At 41.6% G+C, this 20155-nt stretch overlaps 1 protein-coding gene across 1 annotated transcript in view; it reads right to left on the reverse strand.

Annotated features, from left to right (window-relative positions):
- Positions 1-12337: 12337 nt before the first annotated feature.
- The window catches only part of HS3ST2 (heparan sulfate-glucosamine 3-sulfotransferase 2), a 123651-nt gene continuing 115833 nt past the window's right edge, over positions 12338-20155 (reverse strand). Inside the window, exon 2 of the mRNA XM_054580959.1 lies at positions 12338-12956. Coding sequence (XP_054436934.1) covers positions 12338-12956 — 619 coding nt within the window. The remainder of the gene's footprint in view (positions 12957-20155) is intronic.

The following is a 20155-nucleotide window of genomic DNA, read 5'->3' on the forward strand; positions in this document are numbered from 1 at the left end:
GAAGGGCATCCAAATTGGAAAAAAAAAGAAGTAAAAACTCATTATTTGCAGATGACACAACACTGTATGTATAGAACCCTAAAGATTCTGCCAAAAAACTACTAGAATTAAGAAAAGAATTCAGTGAAATAGCAGGATACAAAATAAATATTCAAAAATCAGTTGAATTTTTATACACCAATAATGAACTATCAGAAAGAGAAACTAAAAAAAATTCGACTACCTTCATACACCATATACAATAATAAACTAAACAGCTTAAGGACTTAGATGTAGATTTGAATCCATAAAACTTCTAGAAGAAAGCGTGGGCAGTAAAATATCAGACATTTCTCTTAGTAATTTTTTTTTTCTGATATAGCTCCCCAGGCCAGGGAAACAAAAGAAAAAAAAATAAACCAATGGGACTACATCAAACTAAAATTTTTTTGCACAACAAAGGTAACCATCTACAAAATGAAAAAACAACATATTGGATGGGAGGAGATATTCACCAATAATACATCTGACAAGGGGTTAATATCCAAAATTTATAAAGAATTAACATTTCAACATGAGAAAAACAAACAATCCAATTAAAAAGTGGACAGAGAACCTGAATAGACACTTTTCCAAGGAGGACAAACAAGTGGCCGATAGACAAGAAAAGGTGCTTGATATCCCTATTCATCAGAGAGATGCAAATTAAAACCATAATGAAAGGGAAGGGGAAAGTCAAGGAACATATAGCAAGGACTCATGGACAAAACCAAAGGGGAAGAATTGAGGGAGGGAGAGAAGGAGGAAGGGGGCTAGGGAAAGTGGTGGGGGTTAGGCAGAGACAAATGTATTTGAAAAAAATAAATAAATTAATTATTTAAAAAAAAACCATAACGAGATATCACCTCACACCTTCCAGAATGGCTATTATCAAGAAATCATCAAACCGAGTTGTGAGATGGGAGGGGCATAGGGATCTGGGTAAAAAAGCTGAAGGGACTGAGAAGTACAAATTGGTAGTTACAAGATAGTCATGAGGATGCAAAGTACAGCATCGGAAATATAGTCAATAATATTCTAATAGCTATGTCTAATGGTGCCAAGGCAGGGCCACTGGTAGTCAGGAGGGTGAGGCTAGTGGATCTCCTGTTGGGGGGTATCGCTACTGAGGTACCTCTCTGGTGTGCAGTGCCCATTCTGGCCTTCATGGTGCAGGCGCAAGACAAATGGCCCCCACACTAGAGCCACACAACTCAGTCTCTGACATCCCCTGAGTTTGCCCTCAAGAGCCCTCCAAGGAAGTTTATACCATGGCCCAGGCAGCTTATTCCTCCACGGGTCTTGAGCTAAACAGAGCAGGTGACAGGGAATTGGGAGGGTGAGGTTATTGCATTCCCCTAGGCTGATGCAGTTTGAAGGGGAGTGCTTCCCATAGGAAAGATGGTGTCTGTGGGCAGCATGGGGGAAGGACTCAGTGCAGGAATCCTGCTGGCCATCCGTTCAGCTCTTTCCTCAGAGCTACATAACCCAGTGTGTCCTTGCACAATTCCAGCCGATCCAATCTGCCCTCCTTTCTTCATATTTGTTAAGACTTGAGGGAGCCCAGGGTGAGTGGCTGTGAATGAGATTTTGTACTTTGGTCCTTTAAGAGAATGGGCCACTTTCCCAGAGTTTTTGCCATAAATGGGTGCTGGATTTTTGTCAAGTGTTTTTTCTGCATCTATTGATTGATCATATGATTTTTATCCTTCATTTTGTTTATGTGGTTTATTACGTTAATTGATTTTCAGATATTGTGCCCCAGGAATAAATTGCATTTGATCATGGTGTATGATCTGCTGGGTTTCTAGCAGGCTCCCACCTCTCTGTGGTGGACAGATTTTTACAGCCAGATGTCCTGTGGATGCCTTTTCTCAGCTCTGTTGCTCCAGGCTCAGGAGCCCAATGTGGGGTTGAAGCCCCATGTTTCTCAGCGGGGACCTTTGCAGCTGAGCTAGCCTTCAGGAACCTCAATCACCACACATGGGTGTGGGGCCAGCATTTTTCACCTCTCTGCCCTTCCTACCAGTCTCCAAGTGGTTTCTTCTGAAATCCTTGTTTATAAGACTTCTGTTCAGTTCGCCTTCAGTTGGTTAATAATGTTGACTATTCTATATTTTAGTTGTAATTCCAGTTTGAATCTGGGAGAAGGTGAGTATAGCTTCCCACTACTCCACTGCTATCTTGGATCCCCTGTTGTACTGTTTTTGAAATCTTCTGAATATTACTCTGCTCCTGGAGAAAACATTTGGCCCTCAAAATGTTTTAGATTTTGGTCTTAGTTTTTATTGCCCCAATTATTACAAATTATTATCATTAGTCTTTGGATGGAATCCATAAGGTTATACTCAAAATATAATCTAGCTAGGAAAAAAAACAAAGTTCTACAACTTCCTAAATCATTGTGTAATATTTCAAAATGGGAGGAATATCTCATTGTTGGAACATGAGAAGATTTTACATGGCATGTTGATGATTTAAATTTTTTTCTTCATATTTGTTAGGATTCGAAGGACCCAGGAAAGTACCAGTATTCTTTTCCTCTGAATTCTGAACCAGCTGCGAAAAAGACAAAAGCACAGGCAGATGGGAGTTGGCAGTAGCCTTCTTACCATGATAAAGGCTAAAATGAGACCTCATTTTGTAAGAGTCAAGGGGCCCTACTGATACCCTTCCCACCTCGCTCCACCCTGGCACCTTGGGCAGACCAACTGAGGGGTTGTGTGAGTCTGAGGAACAGACCTTTTACCTAGATCACTGCCTGACTCCAGTCTGGGTGAAGAGGGAATGAGCATTTTTGATAAATTAGCTCCTGCTAATTGGGAAATGTATACCAATGATTACCCCTACTAACCAGGGAAATTCTCGCCACCTCTGGGAAGAGAAGAGAGGGTAGACAAGAATCTCAGAATGTTTTATGAAAATCTCTTCTCTTCAAAACGAAAGGGAAGGGGTGGGCAAAGACACTGCCTCATAGTAATAGTTAGGCTTTTGCATTTTAAGGAATCAGGGTTAGTGAGGCTGATTTTCCATGTATGATAAAAATATAAGGTTTCCTTTTAAAATAAATGTAAGTAAATAAGAAGGAGTTGATGAAAAGAAAAAGATTATGATAACAATAGCATAGGTCCTATGTGGATATGACCAAAATTGTAAGGATGATGCTCAAATGATCACATTCACAAACATTAAGGTCTTTCATCCTAATGTCCTCTATGAATAGCAGCTTTAGTTCACTTATCTGACTATTGATCATGTCTTGACTCTGTTTGACTCAATAAAGAGTGGTTAGAGCAAATAACCTAAGACCCATGATACATTATTGGCTTTGATTTCATATATAAAAATCATTTATAGGTCCAGTCATATGACCTAAATCCTACTATTGATGTGGGGGTTTTAGTTCCCCCCTTTTCTCTCTTTCATTTTTCTAAATTCAGTGAGAATCAGAGTGGGTAGAATAGTGAATTTGATTTTTTAAAAAATGTCATAAAATGAGACTGTGCCCTTCAACAATTTGATGTCATTTCTAGGTGAATTAGAGACATGTTCTATTGTTACATCGAATGGGTAGACTAGTATTCTTTTATCCACTGGATTTTAAGGTTATAGTCACAGGTTCCAGGGGACAACATGAAACAACCAAACCTGTTGGCTAAATGGTATCAGGTAGAATAAGCTTAATGTTAATTATGACAAAAAGAAAACCTGTATTTGGAAAAAAAGATCTTGGCTTCCAAATGGGAAACATTAAGTTATCTTACTCAGAAGTTTCATTCACTCAGTTACCTAAGGGTCATTTTGCTGCCAGATTTTTCCAAAAGGTTAATGGTTGTGCACTTGGGCTCAAAATTGAAAACTTGTCTCCAAAAATGCATAAATGCAAAAATATGGGGTGACAGTTCCCCTCATGAAAAAGTCCCTCAGAAAAAATAGAGTCATCTTATGGTTGAGTCCTTGTAAAGTCTCTGTATTAAAGGAGAGTTTTTACATTACTTTACTTTGAACCATGAAGGACTGTTGGGAGCAGACCAGTGCTCATTTGGGATGTCAATAAAGGTCACCGGTTGAATTTGGTGACAGAAATGATGAAGCAGTTGAACACAAATCCAGTTCTTAATGTTTGTGGTATGAGTACACAGTGCAAATATTGGACATAACAAGCCATTGGAAGGTCATCTTAACAATTGAGATGTAAAGTAATTATGTTGTTGAACTTTGACTCCACCCTTTCCTAACCAATGACCAGAAAGGAAAACTGTCCTAATGTGCTGGGAATGGGGCCATGGAACTAGGTGACCAACATAGCAGAGAACTGTTAGATTAATTAAAAACAAGATCCTTTTATTTGTCCAAATAATGTGATTTTAAATATATCTATGTAATTAAAATAAATGAGACATTACAAATAGATAGCTAACCATTTCATCTAAATTCCTAAAAGTTTATATTAAGTTGAGCCATATAAGATTACCATTCTTGTAATTCAAAATAGCCAAATATTGGCAATTTCACATAATTCAACTTTACAAACTCCAGTGGGCAAACACTTAAGAAAATATCACTGGGAAATGGTGGATCACTTTGGCTGTGGGGTCACCTGATAGGCAGGTATATGTGCTTCAAGATGAAAGTGGGACCTTGGAACTTTTTAACTCAGAATCTTTGAGACTAGGATCATGACAATATTTTGAAGATTCAACAGGGCATGTGTTGGATTTTTTAATTAAGTGAGGACCGTTTAGAAGACAAACTCCTGGCTCCAACAGTAGGTAACTCTAGCTATACTCTTTTTACCATAATCAAGCTTCTCATTGTTTTTACTATAAATTATAAGTACTGTTCACCATTTGCCCAATTTCTTTGTTAGAAGGTATTATTTCACATGCAGTCATAGAATACTTTTCTTTCAGTTTCTCACTAGTGACATCATTGCAGGGAGCCATTAGCCTAGAGCTAACACCAGAATCAGATAGATGGCTGATTTTCCAGGATGGATAAGATAATAAATATTCCCTCTCAGAATTTCCAGGCTTTATCCCTCTGTCAATTTTTACCAGCCGTCATTTGTAATTCTGCATAATATTACCTTGATCTCCTACAGAATCCCTTTCCTACAGAATCCAGGCCCCATTATTCCATACCCTTACTATTTTGTATATATCATTATCTTATGTAATAAAGACTAGCATGTGGATTTTCCCAGGACTTCCTGTGAAAATAATTATCAAGGATACAGTATGTTAACCAGAAGCTTTTATGTGAAGAGCCTCCTCAGAAATTGGTCCTCTCTCTTCTGAGATCACATTATTGGATCATATGAGGCACATTACTCACTGATTTCCCTCTGCCTTTTCTCTCAGGAAACTCAGAGCTATGTTTGAACTCAATGACTTTGCATCATGTGTCACAAATATTTCTTGACATGATTCTATCTCCCTCTTGATGATTTAACTCTGATCTGGAATTTTATGTTGATTTATGCAGCAACTCTGCTCTCCAAATGTCAGTTTAATTTCTAGACACACTTGGGTCAAATCCTTACCTCTCTCTGCTCCCATTTTCCCACAAACAAAAACACCAGGATTTTATGCTCAATTTCCTGTTATTACCTCCATTTCTCAGACATTAATATACAGGACTAAAAGACAATGCATATCTCTTCTTCATTCCCAGGACTAACAAACTTCATTAATTCAAATTCTTCCCAGAAGACAACTTAAATTTTAGTCTCTTCCTCATGAATACAAGGAATTTGAAGTTAGAAGTTATAGACTGAGTCCTGGCATTGTGAACTTAGACAAGTGGATTTTTAAAAAATCTCTGGGTTTCAATTCCTTCTCCCTGTAAAATGGGAACAAAAATCTTAGTTATTACCAAGAGAAAATTATGTTAAGTATGTGAAAAGCTTTTATCCCCTTAAACCAGCTTACAAGTCATGTAATCATTATTAGAAGTCAGGAGAAAGATCAGAGTCCTGTACAAAGACCTTTGTTTCCTGAATACTTCACCTCTGCCAGTCTATTATTGAGTCTCCATGTTACCCGGAGTCCCCTTACTTTGCCTCTGTCCATGGGCTCTGAATGGATGCTGCCTCTGGAGAGAAGGTTCTGGACTCTAAAGGTGGCATAAGATGCCTTTAAAGCCACTTTGAGGAACCTGGAACTGAACCCCATGAAAACTAGGTTTGTCTGGCTAGACAGAAATGCAGGGCTGATGCTGGGCTCTGGTATAGCCAAATGCCCAGGATGGCAGGAGTGCCAGGCCAGGGGCTGAGGGGTAGCTGCAGTCAAGCTACAAAGGCACCCTTTGCTCTGGGCCTGGAGAGGAAGAGAACCCCTTCCCAGAAGCCTGAGAGCAGGACTGCAGACCCATCGGCAGGTGGCAAGACACCAGCCCCAGTGTAAGATTGGACATGTGTCAATCAGACTGATACTCCTCAGGCAAGCTCCAGGTTGAGGTGTCTGGATTGGCCAGGCTCATGAGACAGGGGTCAGGTGGCCATGATTCAATTAGTCACATGTCAATCATATTATGGCTAGATGAGACTCAGCAGACACATGTCAGTCCCACAGGTTCCTCTCCAGTTGTTCGAGGCACACACAAGCATTTCCATGGAAAACTCTGCTGGACGAGGGAGGGGTGCCAACCACATGCCCACAGAAGCAAGCAGCAGAAAGGTTGATGCAGGAATTAGGCTGCTAAAGGACCTTCCATCCTCCACTGCTTTTCTCTTGCCACTTTTCATTCATGGTCTGGTCATTTTTGCTGCATTCTGAGTGTGTATACGCAGGGGATGCAGATGCCACATGATGGGGGCAAATAAGGTGGACTTGCCTGTCATTTAGAGATTGAGCTGTAGAGTCAGCAGGTCACCTGACAAAGGCAAAGTCACCTTGAGAAGTCCCCTCAATTCACACTACCGTTTACCTGCCGTTGCTATGGATTTGTTTATTTACCCAGTTGGGCATCTGAGGAAGAAATTGGCTTGCACTTTGAGGCCACGGAGTGTGAAAAATAAGTGATAATCAACATTAGAACCACAATCATTGAAGCAAAATCCTCACATTGTGATGGGCAGCAGGGATAGAGGGGGAAAAGATCTGTGACGCCTTGCCATGATCACTGTGGTATATGTTCATGGACAAATGTCAGATAAAACTACTCACATGATTTCAGTCATCTCTCTGTGCTCTAACAGAATATAATTGAATTTAGGTGAATTACATGCCTAGGATGTGACTTACCCTTTCACATCATCAGGTGAATTGCAATCTGTCTTCTTGAGGAGTTGTGAAAATTTCTTGGTCCTGCACCCAGATTACAGGTTCAATCCTAGCACAAGGCACAAGTGCATCAGGAGCTCCAGGGCTTCTGACACCTTCTCTCAGGTGTTGCCTGTGCTGGGGAGCTGGGAGAGGGAGATGACCCAGGGTGTGCCAGAGCCAGCTCCTGCTGACTCCTGAGAGCTGACTGTGCCCTCAGGGAGGTCACACTGGGGTAACTTGAATTGACCCACATTCAGATGCTGGCAGGTAGAACTTGATGCTGGGGGCATTTGCCTTGAGAATTGAAGTGATAGGGAGACAAGTTGGAGATTGCAAAGGTGGGAGGTACTGGAGCCATTATGAAGACTGGGAGATACTGGTAATCTAAGAGACAGCCTCATTTTAACAGACTATTAATTGTCTTCTCAATAACCACGCACTCTTTTTTCCTTAACATCAAAATACTGGTTTTCAGGGAGAAATGTTTATAGCTAAGATACCATATTTTCTGGCCCCCCTTTCAGCTAGAGGTGGTCAATGAGATGGAAGTATAAATTACTGGATAGGCTTTCTGGGAAATCTCCTCAAATGGGGTTAACTTTGTCATGAGGAATATCTTCCTGACTTCTTCCTTTCCCTCTTTTTTCTGACTGAAACAAAGATGTAGTCGCAGCAGCATGAGTATCTGTCTCAGTCCATGACGATGAATGCCAAGGACTAAGGATGATGTGTTAGAAAGACAAAGGAGACAAAGTCCCTGATAACATAACATGATGAAGCTACTGTACCAGACCTTCACCATCCAGTTCAAGACTTCTTTAATTGATCTCTTTCATTTGAGAGAATAAACCCCTAATTTGTCTAAGATACTATTGTCAGTAAAAAGCAGTGAGGAGTACAGTTCCTAAAGGGTACATTCATATTTTATTTCTCATTAGAAAAATGGAATAAAATTTGTTCTAAATTTGTTATATATATATATGCCCCCCCCCTTTTTTAAATGAGAACATGTTTTCCTTATTTACCAGGAAACCAAGTTTATCAAGAGCCAGGGTCATTGTCACAGTGTGAGGCGCCCCATTGTTTAGCAACCTGAATTGGTTCTTCAGCTTTCTGCTGCTGGGTGCTGTGAGGCTGGGTGAGAGAACAAGGAGGTTACACATGTCTCAACGAGTCTAAGCTGACTAGCAGCCCATCTTATCCTGGAAAAAGAGTGGGTCTGCATTTATGCCTTTAGTACCTGGTAGGCAGTTGTGAGGTACACTCTGAATTTGGGGAAAACTGACAGTAAAAAGCTGGGCGTGGTGTAGATGGGCCCAGGGTCTGATCCAGTGAACAGAATTTAGCACAGTGCCCTTAATCCTTGGTCCCAGTTGACCCAACCTAGAAAAATCATGCCCCCAAGCATTTCAGACTCTTTTCCAACAGAGGAGTTCCTACTCATCCTTTAAGATATGGATCCCCTGTCACTCCCTCTGGGAAAGTTCCTGTTCTCTTCCCGTGCTCCTCATCACATGGCTTCAGCTGGTTACACTGGAGAGTAATTATTTGTTCATGTAGCTCTGACTCTCATTAGTCTGGGGCAGGTACAAAGACCAACACAATTGTGCATCTAGCAACCAAGTAACTGAGTTCCACCCAAGGGGAACATATACAAAAGTAATCCCACACCTTTGCACAAACATAGAAGGCACCATTCACACATAATGAACAAGCTGTGAGTAGAAAGGATGTTGCAACCTCAAATGGAAGAGGCTTGCTCTGCCCGAGCCCCTACCTGCTCTTGAGACTGAATGGACAACAGCAAGACCAAATATGACAATAGAACTCTGACCCACAATCTCTGCAGCAACTGGCCTGCAATGGTTGGGACTCAGTCAAATATGCCAGCTTTCCTATTTTTTGTGTCTCTGCTTCCAACTCAGAACCAACCAGAGAAAGTCATATACATCCACAAAACAATCACATAGGATTCCTGCTTCTAGTTAGTCTGCTTCTAGCTTGCCTTGGCCGACAACCTTCAATCAGGGCACACCTGGAGACTCCTCAACACAGATTCCTCTCTGTAGCAAGCTCTGAGTCCGTAAGGTCTGCTTGTTCTCTTTTGGTTGGTCTTCATTCATTTGTGCACTCCCTGCTGCATACAAGGCAGAATGGGTTAAGCACTAGGATGGAAGGAGCCAGAATCCCTGGTATTGTGGAATCACCATACATCCCGTACTGGTAGTGAGAAACACTACCAGTGTGTGTACATATGCAAATGCACACACAAATATCTGCAACTTGTGCCAAATTTGCCCTGGGGCAGCCTGGGCTAGAGGGTACATTTGTACAGGATTAAGAATCAGAGTTTGCTGAGCAGATTCATATAAACTAGTTATCACTCATTTAAACCAGGATTCTTAAGGCACTTGAGCATCTTTCATTTGCATACAATGATCCCTATGCTAATTGTAATAGACCCTGACCTGCTTAGTCTGGGTGGTCTGAGAATGCTTGTAATGCAAAGGAATGAAGCTGTCTTTGTGCACACAAAATTCAGAATTTTCATCCATTTTGAATGGATTCTCCTGCCAGGATAAACAAGCGAATCTCACCAACTCTTTCTTGGGGGTTTCCTTTGCATCTCAATGTCTTTCTGTCCTCCTTTGGATACAGCTTTGGCTACCAGACAGCCCACAATCATAGGGCACCAAATACTTTTGGATGAAGAATGTAAGGGCTATTCATAAATGTCCATATACAACCCATCCTTCTTCTAGTCACCAGAAGTTCAGAGCCCTAGCTTTTGGGAGGTGGTGGCTCCCACTGGCCTTGGTGTCCCTTTGTCATGCCCACAGGTGATGCACAGAATGGACAAACTCCCAGAACTGGCTTCTGGTACCATGGTCTCAGTCATTTGATCTCCTGTGAAATGCTTGGGGCAGGAAGATAGGCCAAGACACAGAACTGTCTTAGGCTTTTGTGTCCTTCATTCTTATAAGCCAGACTCTTGTTTTCGGGACACTTCCATGATGCCTGGTGGAACAGACAACAGCAAGTGGCCCTGGAGATTCAGCAGTCTTCCCTGGCTACCTGTGGGTACTGTCTGGGGAGTATGTCAAAGTACAGTTCCTTGGGACATTCCTGCCCATGTCCCCAGGCCTCTAATATCCCTATACCTGCTTACATGTTCATCCAGCAAACATTACCTATGTGCCTACTACATGTTAGCAAGCTACAAGCTTGACTCTCAAGAAGTTCATAGTCTATGGTCAAGACAAGCATTTGAACAAATGATCATCTAGTGTGATAAGAGCTGTAATAGACGTGTACACACTACCAAGTGAACACAAAAGAGCGACCAGATCACTCAGCTTGGTTGGGGAAGACCTCACAAATATCCAGCAAGGGACAGTTGCCTAAAATCTTGTGGGAACATGGGGTTTCCATTAGCTGGAGATGTGGGGTGGGAGGAACTGTCCTGGCACAGTTTTTAGCTCTCTGCTCTCCAGCCAGCTTTCCTGTAAAGGGCACAGCTCTGCCTTGAATGTCCTTCCCTGTCCTCTTTCAGTGATTCCTATCAGCCACAGGATGAGAGTCAAGAAAAGGCTGGCAATTCTGTGTGGTTGGAGCAGAAGGTGAGGGAAAAGATGGAGAGGATCCAGAGACTGTCAGTTGGGGTTGTTTGGGCAGCATCTGAACTTTATTCCCAGGTCACAGAACACAGCCAAACCAGGGCTGTGAACTCAAATGCCTACAGGGGACAGGCAGGTGATTAAATTAATGAGAGGTTCCAGGTGGGGACTGGGAGACTGGGACTTGCAGGCCCATCCGAAGGTGGAGCCCACTGTTGCCATAGTGGAGTGCAGGCTCCATGTAGGCAAGTTTCCATTAAAAAAAAAAAAAATCTGGGCATGATATTTTTATATGAACTTCCCAAGTTTTAAATGTTAGAAATTATATCAAAACATCATGCTGGCCTAGCAAAAACAAATCTGATGTCCTCTCAGCCCCCAGGCCTCTAGTTTAGCACTTGAGATGCCAAGCTTAAGCAGAGCGCTGACACAGTCAGACTTGTATTTCAGAAAGGTGATGTCCCTACAGATCTCTCCATGATGTTTATGCCTCAGCCTCTGCCAGAAAGAATTTCTTTTCCCTGCCCACTCCACACCCTAGCCTATACCCAAGCAGTGTTTGCACCCTCACTGCCCTCCCAGACCACCCCTGGCACCAGCCCCATCTTGCATGAAGGCCCTAAATGAATGAGCCGTGCTCCAGCCCAACTTACAGAGAAAAGTCTGCATTCAGGACATGAGAGAGCCACATTTATTTCACATGGACAAGCATGATTCTGTCACATGCTGAACATGAAAGCTCACATGAGGCAAGTACCCGTAACAGCAGAATTATGTGCTTTTGTCCACAAGGAGCAGGGAGAGTCACCAAGTGGTTTTCAAAGACAGTCACCCTTCAAGCAGAGCTGAGGCCACAGCCTTAGAAAGTTCTGGTTTATTCCGTCATCAAAGGGTCTGTCTCCTAGAGGTGGCTGGGGGTGCTTCAGCTCTGCATCTCTGGATGCACTGCTGAGGGCAGGAGGGTGAGGATGGTCTCCCATGCCACCACTTGGGGCAGCTCAGGAGAGCTCAGCTCAGAGGGAAGTGCATGACACTCAGAATTAACAAGCTCACGCTGAGGGGGACAGGGACAGGGACAGGGACAGACTGCTGTGTTCATAGCAACAGAACCATCACCATATACAATAGCTATCATAATGGGAAGATCCACTCTTCTTAAAGCAATTTCCCAAGGCAGCTTACAGGCTGAAGGGAAAGCATTTCAAATTGACTGGACCTGCCAGAAGCAGAGCAACTTTGTCTGGACAGACTGAGGAGAGCTACTGGCAGGGACCCCCAGTCTCTTGGCCTTAGCTAGGCTTCCTGGTTCCAGGATGATAGAATCTAAGATGGAGAGGGGGCTGGGGCCTGGCTTTGCTGGGATGAGAGGATAATAGGTTCTAAGAACAAACTTCATGGAAGAGATGAACAGAAGAGCCCTTGCATGTCAGAGGCTTATTCCCACCTGAAGTCCTGCCCAACAGTTTCATAAAACTTAATGTTATAAGGTCTGTAAAATTCCCGAAGCTGGTCTATCACCTCAGGATCAATCTGTACATGAGTTCTGCCCTTTGATTTTCCCAGACATCGAGGTAGGAGGCTCGATTCTGTTTTTTTTAAGCAAGGGAACCCTTTGGTCTTGTTGAAGTAGAAGTGCTTGTCCGTAATGAACCTCTTAATGCCAAGGAAGTCCTGGACCCGCCCCATCTCACCAGCGGGGTCAGTGATAAGCCGCTCGCCACTGACAAAGTGGATCTGAGCCAGGGGGAAGTACTGCAGCCAGCTCTCCAGGTGCAGCACATACAGGCCGATGCGGATGGCGTTCCATGACACGTCCACCAGGCCTAGTGTGCGGTTCCGGAAGGACAGGCCCTCGAAGGTGGGGATGTCGGGCTTCTTGGACAGCGTCTGGGTGTAATCCGAGATGGCGCGGGTTACAGGGTTCCGCACCACCACAATCAGCTTGGTGTCTCGGGACATGTTGAAGATCCGACGAGGGGCCTCTTGAGTGACGAAATAGCTGGGGGTCTTCTCCAGTGTGATCTGGCTCTCCAGGGTTCTGGGCATCAGGCTCCTGCAGGCAGAAGCAGCACATCATCAGATAGCACCCCCCTGGGGGCCCTGGGGTCATTTCCTTGCACCCAGCTCCCTAGTTGAGCCCCGCTCCTCTCCTCTGAGACATCTGAGCCTCACCTACTCTCACCTGGTGAGGAACCCACTTTATCTCTGGTTGATTTTATTTTTTAGTCTTTAAAAGGTTTGCTTTAAGACAGGAAATGTCCATCAGTATGAGTTAAATAAATGATGGAATATGCAATTAGTAGAGTTAGGTAGATCTGACTGTACTAACATGGAATGATTTCCAAGATAAAGCATTAAATGAAAAAAGGCAAGACACAGCACCTTCATCTCAGGCAGGGTACCAAGAAACTGATAAAGTCAATTCTGGGGAATAGGTTGGAACAGAGTGAGGAGGTAAGGGAGGGATGAGAAAGACTTTTTATTTTATAATCTTTTATGCTGCTAGAAATTGTTAATGCAGTTATTACATATTCAAGAGAGAAGGAAGGCACTGAATATTCTTCTGGCAAAAGAGACTTATTCAAATATATTAGAAAATCTTTTTTGGGGAAAGCTTGCTATATAGGAATAACAAGTGCTTTAGAAATCAGTTCTTTTATTTATTTTTATATCATGTTTATTCTATTACAGTTGTGTCAATTATTCCCCCTTTGCCCTCCTTCACCCATCCCACCCCAACCCCCCACTCCCACAGTCAATTCCCACTCTGTTGTCCATGTCCATGGGCCATTCATACATGTTCTTTGTCTAGTCCCTTCCCCTTCTTTCCACCATTGTCCTCCTTCCCTATCCCCTCTGGTCACTTTCAGTCTGTTCCATGTTTCCATGCCTGTGGTTTATTTTGTTCATTAGTTTATTTTGTTGAATAGAGTCCACTTATAGGTAAGATCATATGGCATTTGTCTTTCACCAACTGGCTTATTTCACTTAGCATAATATTCTCCAGTTCCATCCATTTTGTTGCAAAAGGTAGGAGTTTTCTTTCCTTCTTTCTTTCTCTCTCTCTTTCTTTCTTTTCTTTCTTTAAATGCAGATTGATTTTTATTTCTTTTAAGTGTCAAAATCCATTATAAAAGATTAAAAAATTTAAATCCATTATAAAGTCTTAACAATTAAAACATGATACGAGCACAGAAATAATCAAGTAGATCAGTGAAATATAATGAGCATTCTAGAAACAAATGGATATATCTGTCTAACAATGTAATATATGATTAAATAGATATTTCAAATTGATGGGGAAATAAGGCTTATTCAACAAATAAGGTGCATGAACCACTATTATTTGAAATAAAACAAATAGAGAGCCCTATTTCACATATTATACAAAAAATATTCAGGTAAGTTAAAAATCAATATGTAAAATCTAAGGAGTTTTAGGAGAAAATACAAACTAATATTTTTCTTACCCTGAAGTAAAATATTCAAACCCAGAAGCTATAAAGTAAAATATTGACAATATGACTATATTAAACATTTAAGACTACATAGTAATAAACATATAAAAAAAGTTAAAGGACAAATACTAGAATAGGAAAGTATTTGCAACACATCTATAAAAGGGTTAATAGTTCCCTTTTTAGGGAAAAAATTCTACAAACATTTAATTAAAAGATGGATAAAGAATACCAAAAAGTCATTTAAAGCTTTTTAAAAATAATAGAAAGTCAAGAAACACACAAAAACAGGTTTAGTTTCAACAAATAATAAAGGAATAATTAAAATAACATATCATTGTCACAATCAGATTAATAAGTATTAAAAATCTTGGTAATATCAAGTATTGGTGACTGTGAAAGGAACTGGGTATTCAAAGAAACTTTTTCTTCATCTTCTTAAAGCAGTCCCTTTAGCATATCTTGCAGTGCTGGTTTGGTGGAGGTATATTCTTTTAGCCTTCTTTTGTCTGGGAAACCCTTTATTTCCCCTTCTATTTTAATTGAGAGCCTTGCTGGGTAGAGCAGTCTTGCTTGCAGGCCTTTTCTTTTCATGACTTGGAGTATTTCTTGCCATTCCCTTCTGGCTTGTAGTGTTTCTGTTGAGAAGTCAGCTGCTAGCCATACTGGGGCTCCCTTATATATTACTACCTCTCTCTCCCTTGCTGCCTTTAGGATTCTCTGTTTGCCTTTGTTATTTTCCATTTTAATGATGATGTGTCTTGGAGTGGGCCTCATTTGGTTCCTCTTGAATGGGACCCTCTGTGCTTCCTGGACTTGTGTGACCTTTTCTCTCCTCGAATTAGGGAAGTTTCCCATCATTAATTTTTCATACAGGTTCTCTATCCCTTCCTTGTCCTCTTCCCCTTCTGGTATCCCTATTACATGGATATTATTATGTTTCAGGTTATCCTGCATTTTTCTAAATGCCTCTTCATTCTTTTTGAGTCTTTTTTCCATTTTTTTGCTCCTTCTGGGAGCTTTTTTCTACCTTATCCTTTAGCTTGCTGATTCAATCCTCTGCTTCATCTAGCCTGCTTTTGATTCCTTCTACTGTGTTCTTCAATTCAGAAATGGTATTCATTTCCTCTTGTCTCTTATTGATAGTTTCTATGTCCTTTTTCATGCTGATAGAGTTGCACTAAGTTCCTCGTAGTTTCCCTGAAGTTTTTTGTAATTCTCTCTGAGCTCACTGAGCTCATTGAGCTTCCTTAGAACCATTGTTTGGAACTCAGTATCTGATAGTTTACTTGCCTCTCTTTCATTTAGTTCTCTTTCTGGGGATTCTTCCTTTCCCTTTGATTGGGGGGTGTTTCTTTGTCTTCTGATTATTTGAGACTCTTCCTTTTTGCTTCTGCTTCTTAAATTGGTCTGTCTTGATTTCCTGACTTTGTGGTGTGAACTTCTATGGTAGGAGACTGCTGTCTTTTCCTTCTGGATCTGCCTCTGATGATGTCGGATGTTGACCCTGTCTGACCTTAGGCTTCCACGAATCTACTTTCTGTGGCTGTCTCCTTCAGCTGTTAATCTTAGAAATGAGTTCTAACTACTATGCTGTACACCTGAAACTAATATACAATAATACTGAATGTCAACTGTAATTGAAAAAAATAAATAAAACAATCCCTTATTACTGAATTAACTGAGAATAAAACAGAGATTCTCAGCACGTTCACCCCACAAGAGCAAGGAAAAAGAAAAAAGAGAGTCCCAGTGTCTTTTTCTGCTGAAATACATCCTCGGGAAAGCACAGAAGGACAAGCCAGTGGGACCTTGGGCAGAAGTACTGCAACCTCTCACTCCCTCACTTTTTAATTTCCTGGCTCTACTTGAGATTCTCAGGGATGACGGTGGAAGCTCCTTCACAGATGTGTCTCTTTCAGACCCTGATGGAGAGGAACATCCCTCGCTCTCAGTCATTAGTTCTTTCTGAAGGTCATGTTTTACCTTAAACTAGTTTTTTTAATGCTGGCTAGACATTAGACCACTGGAGGAATTTTAAAAATACAGATGTGTGGGCCCCATCCAGGACCAGGGGATTAAAACAATTTGGGGCTGGGTATTTTTTTAAAGTTCCTCAGATCATCCCAATTGAAGACAGAGTTGAGAACCACCAACAGAGTATTCTCACTCCTTACACTATGATTGGTCAACCCCAAAGCATTCATCTGCACCCTCTGGAATACAGACTCCTAGTTTCTAGTCTTCTTCACCCCAGGTCCTATTATCCCTATACAACAACCTGGCTTCACAGTTCTTTGACCAAATATCTCCATTTTTTCTCCTCTTTTAGCAACTCTTACTCCTGGCTGTACCTTGGGTCTTGTCATTGGAATTGCCCTAATTCTGAAATGGTTCACTCTGAAATTCTACTCTAGGACTATGTAGTGGGTTGAATGGTAACCCCTCTAAAAAATGTATCTACCCAGAACCTATCAATGTGACCTTATTTGGAAAGAGTCTTTGAAGATGTAAATTAAGGATCTTGAGGTGATTACATCCTGGATTAGAATGGCCCCAAAGTCCAGTTGAGGAATATGCTTATAAGACAACAGAAGGGGAGAAGAAACACACTTAGAAGAAGGTGATTGAAGACAAAGGCAGGATGTGGAGTGATATCTACAAGCCAAAAAATGCCAAGGAAATCAATAAAGACTGCAACCCTATTTCTTTATATATTTACCACAGTCTGAAACTCATTATACTTGACCTTCAAATTCATCTGTGATCCTCTTGATTTCACTTTCTTCCATATCTTCTCTGGACCAAATGAACAGTCATTTCAGTTTCTTCTTCCTGTTCCTGTTCTTCCTCTTCATCATCATTGTTACCATCATCACCATCATTATCAATTTCCTTATATTACTAGCTCTTCCCGTCCCTAATAATGCATCTTCTCAACCTTTCATCATTTCTAATTTTGTCTCAGGGTTGCCAAACAGCAGAAAAGAATATTGCTGACCCTGGCAACTTGATCCTTCTTATATTTATTAATTCTATCTTCAACTGAGCCTTAACACTGCTCATTAATCAGGTTTTTTTTTTACAGGCCCCTTAATATTTTCCATAGTACGTGTACCCAATTCTACCATAAGCTCCCAGCTCTACTCCTGCCACCCACCCTTAATAAACAATTAGTCTCCCACTACACTAGAAAGACAAAAGCTGTTATACCTTCAACTTTTCCTCCTTCATCCTGAAACTGACTGTTATCTGTACCCATCCTGCGGCCCTCTCACTGGTCTCAGAGGAAAAGGTGGGCAGGGGCTCACCTGTCCACCTGTGTGTTCTCAGATCTCTTTCTCTACTGCCTTCTCCGCAAACCTGCCCATATTGTCTTGGACTTTCAAATTCACTGTGAAACTGATAGGCTGATATGACTGATATTTTGCTTTCAGGCTCAATGTTTATAATGAACCCTTGTGATTGGAATAGGCCTTTTTTTTTTTTTTTTTCAATTGGATGCCATTATTAGTGAACAATCACAATGTACTAGAATAGAATTCTTTGGCTAGCTTTTCTTAGAAATCTGGCTATCTTAGATTATGACCTTGGCATACATTGTAATTAGATGTTGGTCATTATGATGAAAGTAGACAGAATTACATAAATATAACAATACAGTTAAGCTTAAAAGACTTTTCAAACTCTATGGGGGTTATTGTGTTGGTCTCTCCCAATACGAAGAAGTCGACCTGACAAGACATGAAGCAGATTTCTATGCAATACCCTTTAGTACATTAAAGAATAACTGAGAGATAGTGAGGATGCAGCATTTTCCAAGCTTATTTAACTAGAATTATGAACTTTTGCCAGGAGCACTGATGAACATCTCTCTGTTACCAGTTTGGAAAATTTTGACCAGTTCCAGTGATCTTCAGAGTGTCACACATCCTCTGACTGTAAATTGAAGTGAAGCTCCACTCTCCAATTCCTAACTGGTATGTCAGCTGCAAAACCAAATTACAAATACTGAGGACAACGCAGACACCAGACTAAACAACATCACATACGTAATTGTGCCATACATCAAATGGCTCTTGTGCATTTCAAATTTTCTCTCTCCCACTGAGGAACACCCTTACATATTTAGGTCTCCTTCGGTCATTTGAATAGAGTGCTGAGGTCTATATGATAACAATGTGCAAGGAGACTGGCTATGCATCTCCCTGCTCTGTACACATGTGAGGGGCTGGGATTAGACTTTTCCATAAGGCTTTTTTTGCCTCTTCATGTCATTTTTTAAATTTTGCTTACTTGTTTCCAGCTGCTAACACACAGCTAAATTTTTCTCTCACCCTGTAACCCTCTTAAGCTTGAGCCTCCTTAATTTTCTATGTATCTTTGCAAAAATTACTGAAATAATCTGACACTCACTGTTTGGACTTACCTCCCATCTTTTATTGTAACTTGCTCAGCAACAATTTCTCTACATCTGATAAGAGCCCCAAATTTTTCTTTGAGGAACTATCACTCCTCCTTTGGATAAAATCTTGATGGGCGGAAGGGTGGGTACATGATCGAAGTTAGGCCAATCAGTGCCAGCTCTGCCATAAATTCTAACAATGTATCATCAAGACTAAAAATGGTTGCATTGAACTTTCCCACCAGGTATAGGAGCCTGGAAAAGCTTCCTCATTAGCTTCTCTTACCAAATCCCTTCAGCTCTCTTGGCTCTTGCCCTGAGAACTTTCCACTTTCACTTCCATTTTCACCTGTATTCTGTGAGTTATTATACTTCCTTCTAGTAAATTACGACTATTTTAAGTTAGTCATAGTTGGTTGTTTTTGCTTGCAACCCAAGAACCCTACAACCTGGCTTCCTCTATGTGGAAGCTCTGCTCATTCCACTCAGTCCTAAACTCCATGAGGGCAGAGTGCACCTCACCTACCTCTGTATCTTCAGAGTCCTCCACAATCCATGGCACAAGTCAAGTATCCATCAATATTGTTGAGGTTACAGTGAAACCTACAACCTGTCTAATCCAGTTATGCATTGGAGCCCTCAGTCCCTTTCAAATTCTCCACATTCTTCAGGCCATTCTGAATCTGCCCACCAGTATGTCTCCCTCTTCTCTCCTTGTGGTGCCAAAACCCAGGATTCTAACTAGGATCTCACTCTTGGACTCCTCCCATTAACAAAGGTGGTGCCGTGACTTGGATTCTGACTTGCATCTCACCCTTTTTCTCCAGCCATTTGGAATGCAGTATGGTCTGCAGTAAAGGTTTTCTTGTCTTTATCACCTTTGAGATAAAGGAGATGCTGAGCTGTGAGGATAGGACATTCAAATGTGCTAGGCCTGCGTTTGGAGGTAGAAACAATGAGATCTGAAATGAGTGCTCAGGTTTTGCCCCACACTCCAAAGACTAACGTGGCACTTTCTCCGCCTGGTCCAGACCAAGTTAGGTGAGTGGGGGCCTCACAGAGGTGTCTGAGGTCAATACCAAGATGTGCAGGGGCCTCATAGGGAACTTGCATCGCTGTAATGTAACGTTGGCTTGTCTGGGGACGTGCAAAATAAGGGATGATCACCCAGCACTATGAGCCCCGTGGGCTGAGAGTAAAGGATGACCAAAGGGGTAACAGCCTTTGGGAGCCCTACTCATAAACAGCATACTTTGACCCACCCCATGGATCCTTAGCCTTTTCTGCCTCTAAACCTGGCCAAGAGAAAAGTCAGTTTAAATCACTGGCCTGTTATAAGCTTGCAACATATCTCTCCCCCAGGTGGCTTCTAGCAACTCAATTTACATC

This window comes from Pteronotus mesoamericanus, unplaced genomic scaffold, assembly GCF_021234165.1.
Source record: "Pteronotus mesoamericanus isolate MK-2021 breed Mesoamerican mustached bat unplaced genomic scaffold, CSHL_Meso_final contig_64, whole genome shotgun sequence".
Classification (NCBI taxonomy): Eukaryota; Metazoa; Chordata; class Mammalia; order Chiroptera; family Mormoopidae; genus Pteronotus; species Pteronotus mesoamericanus.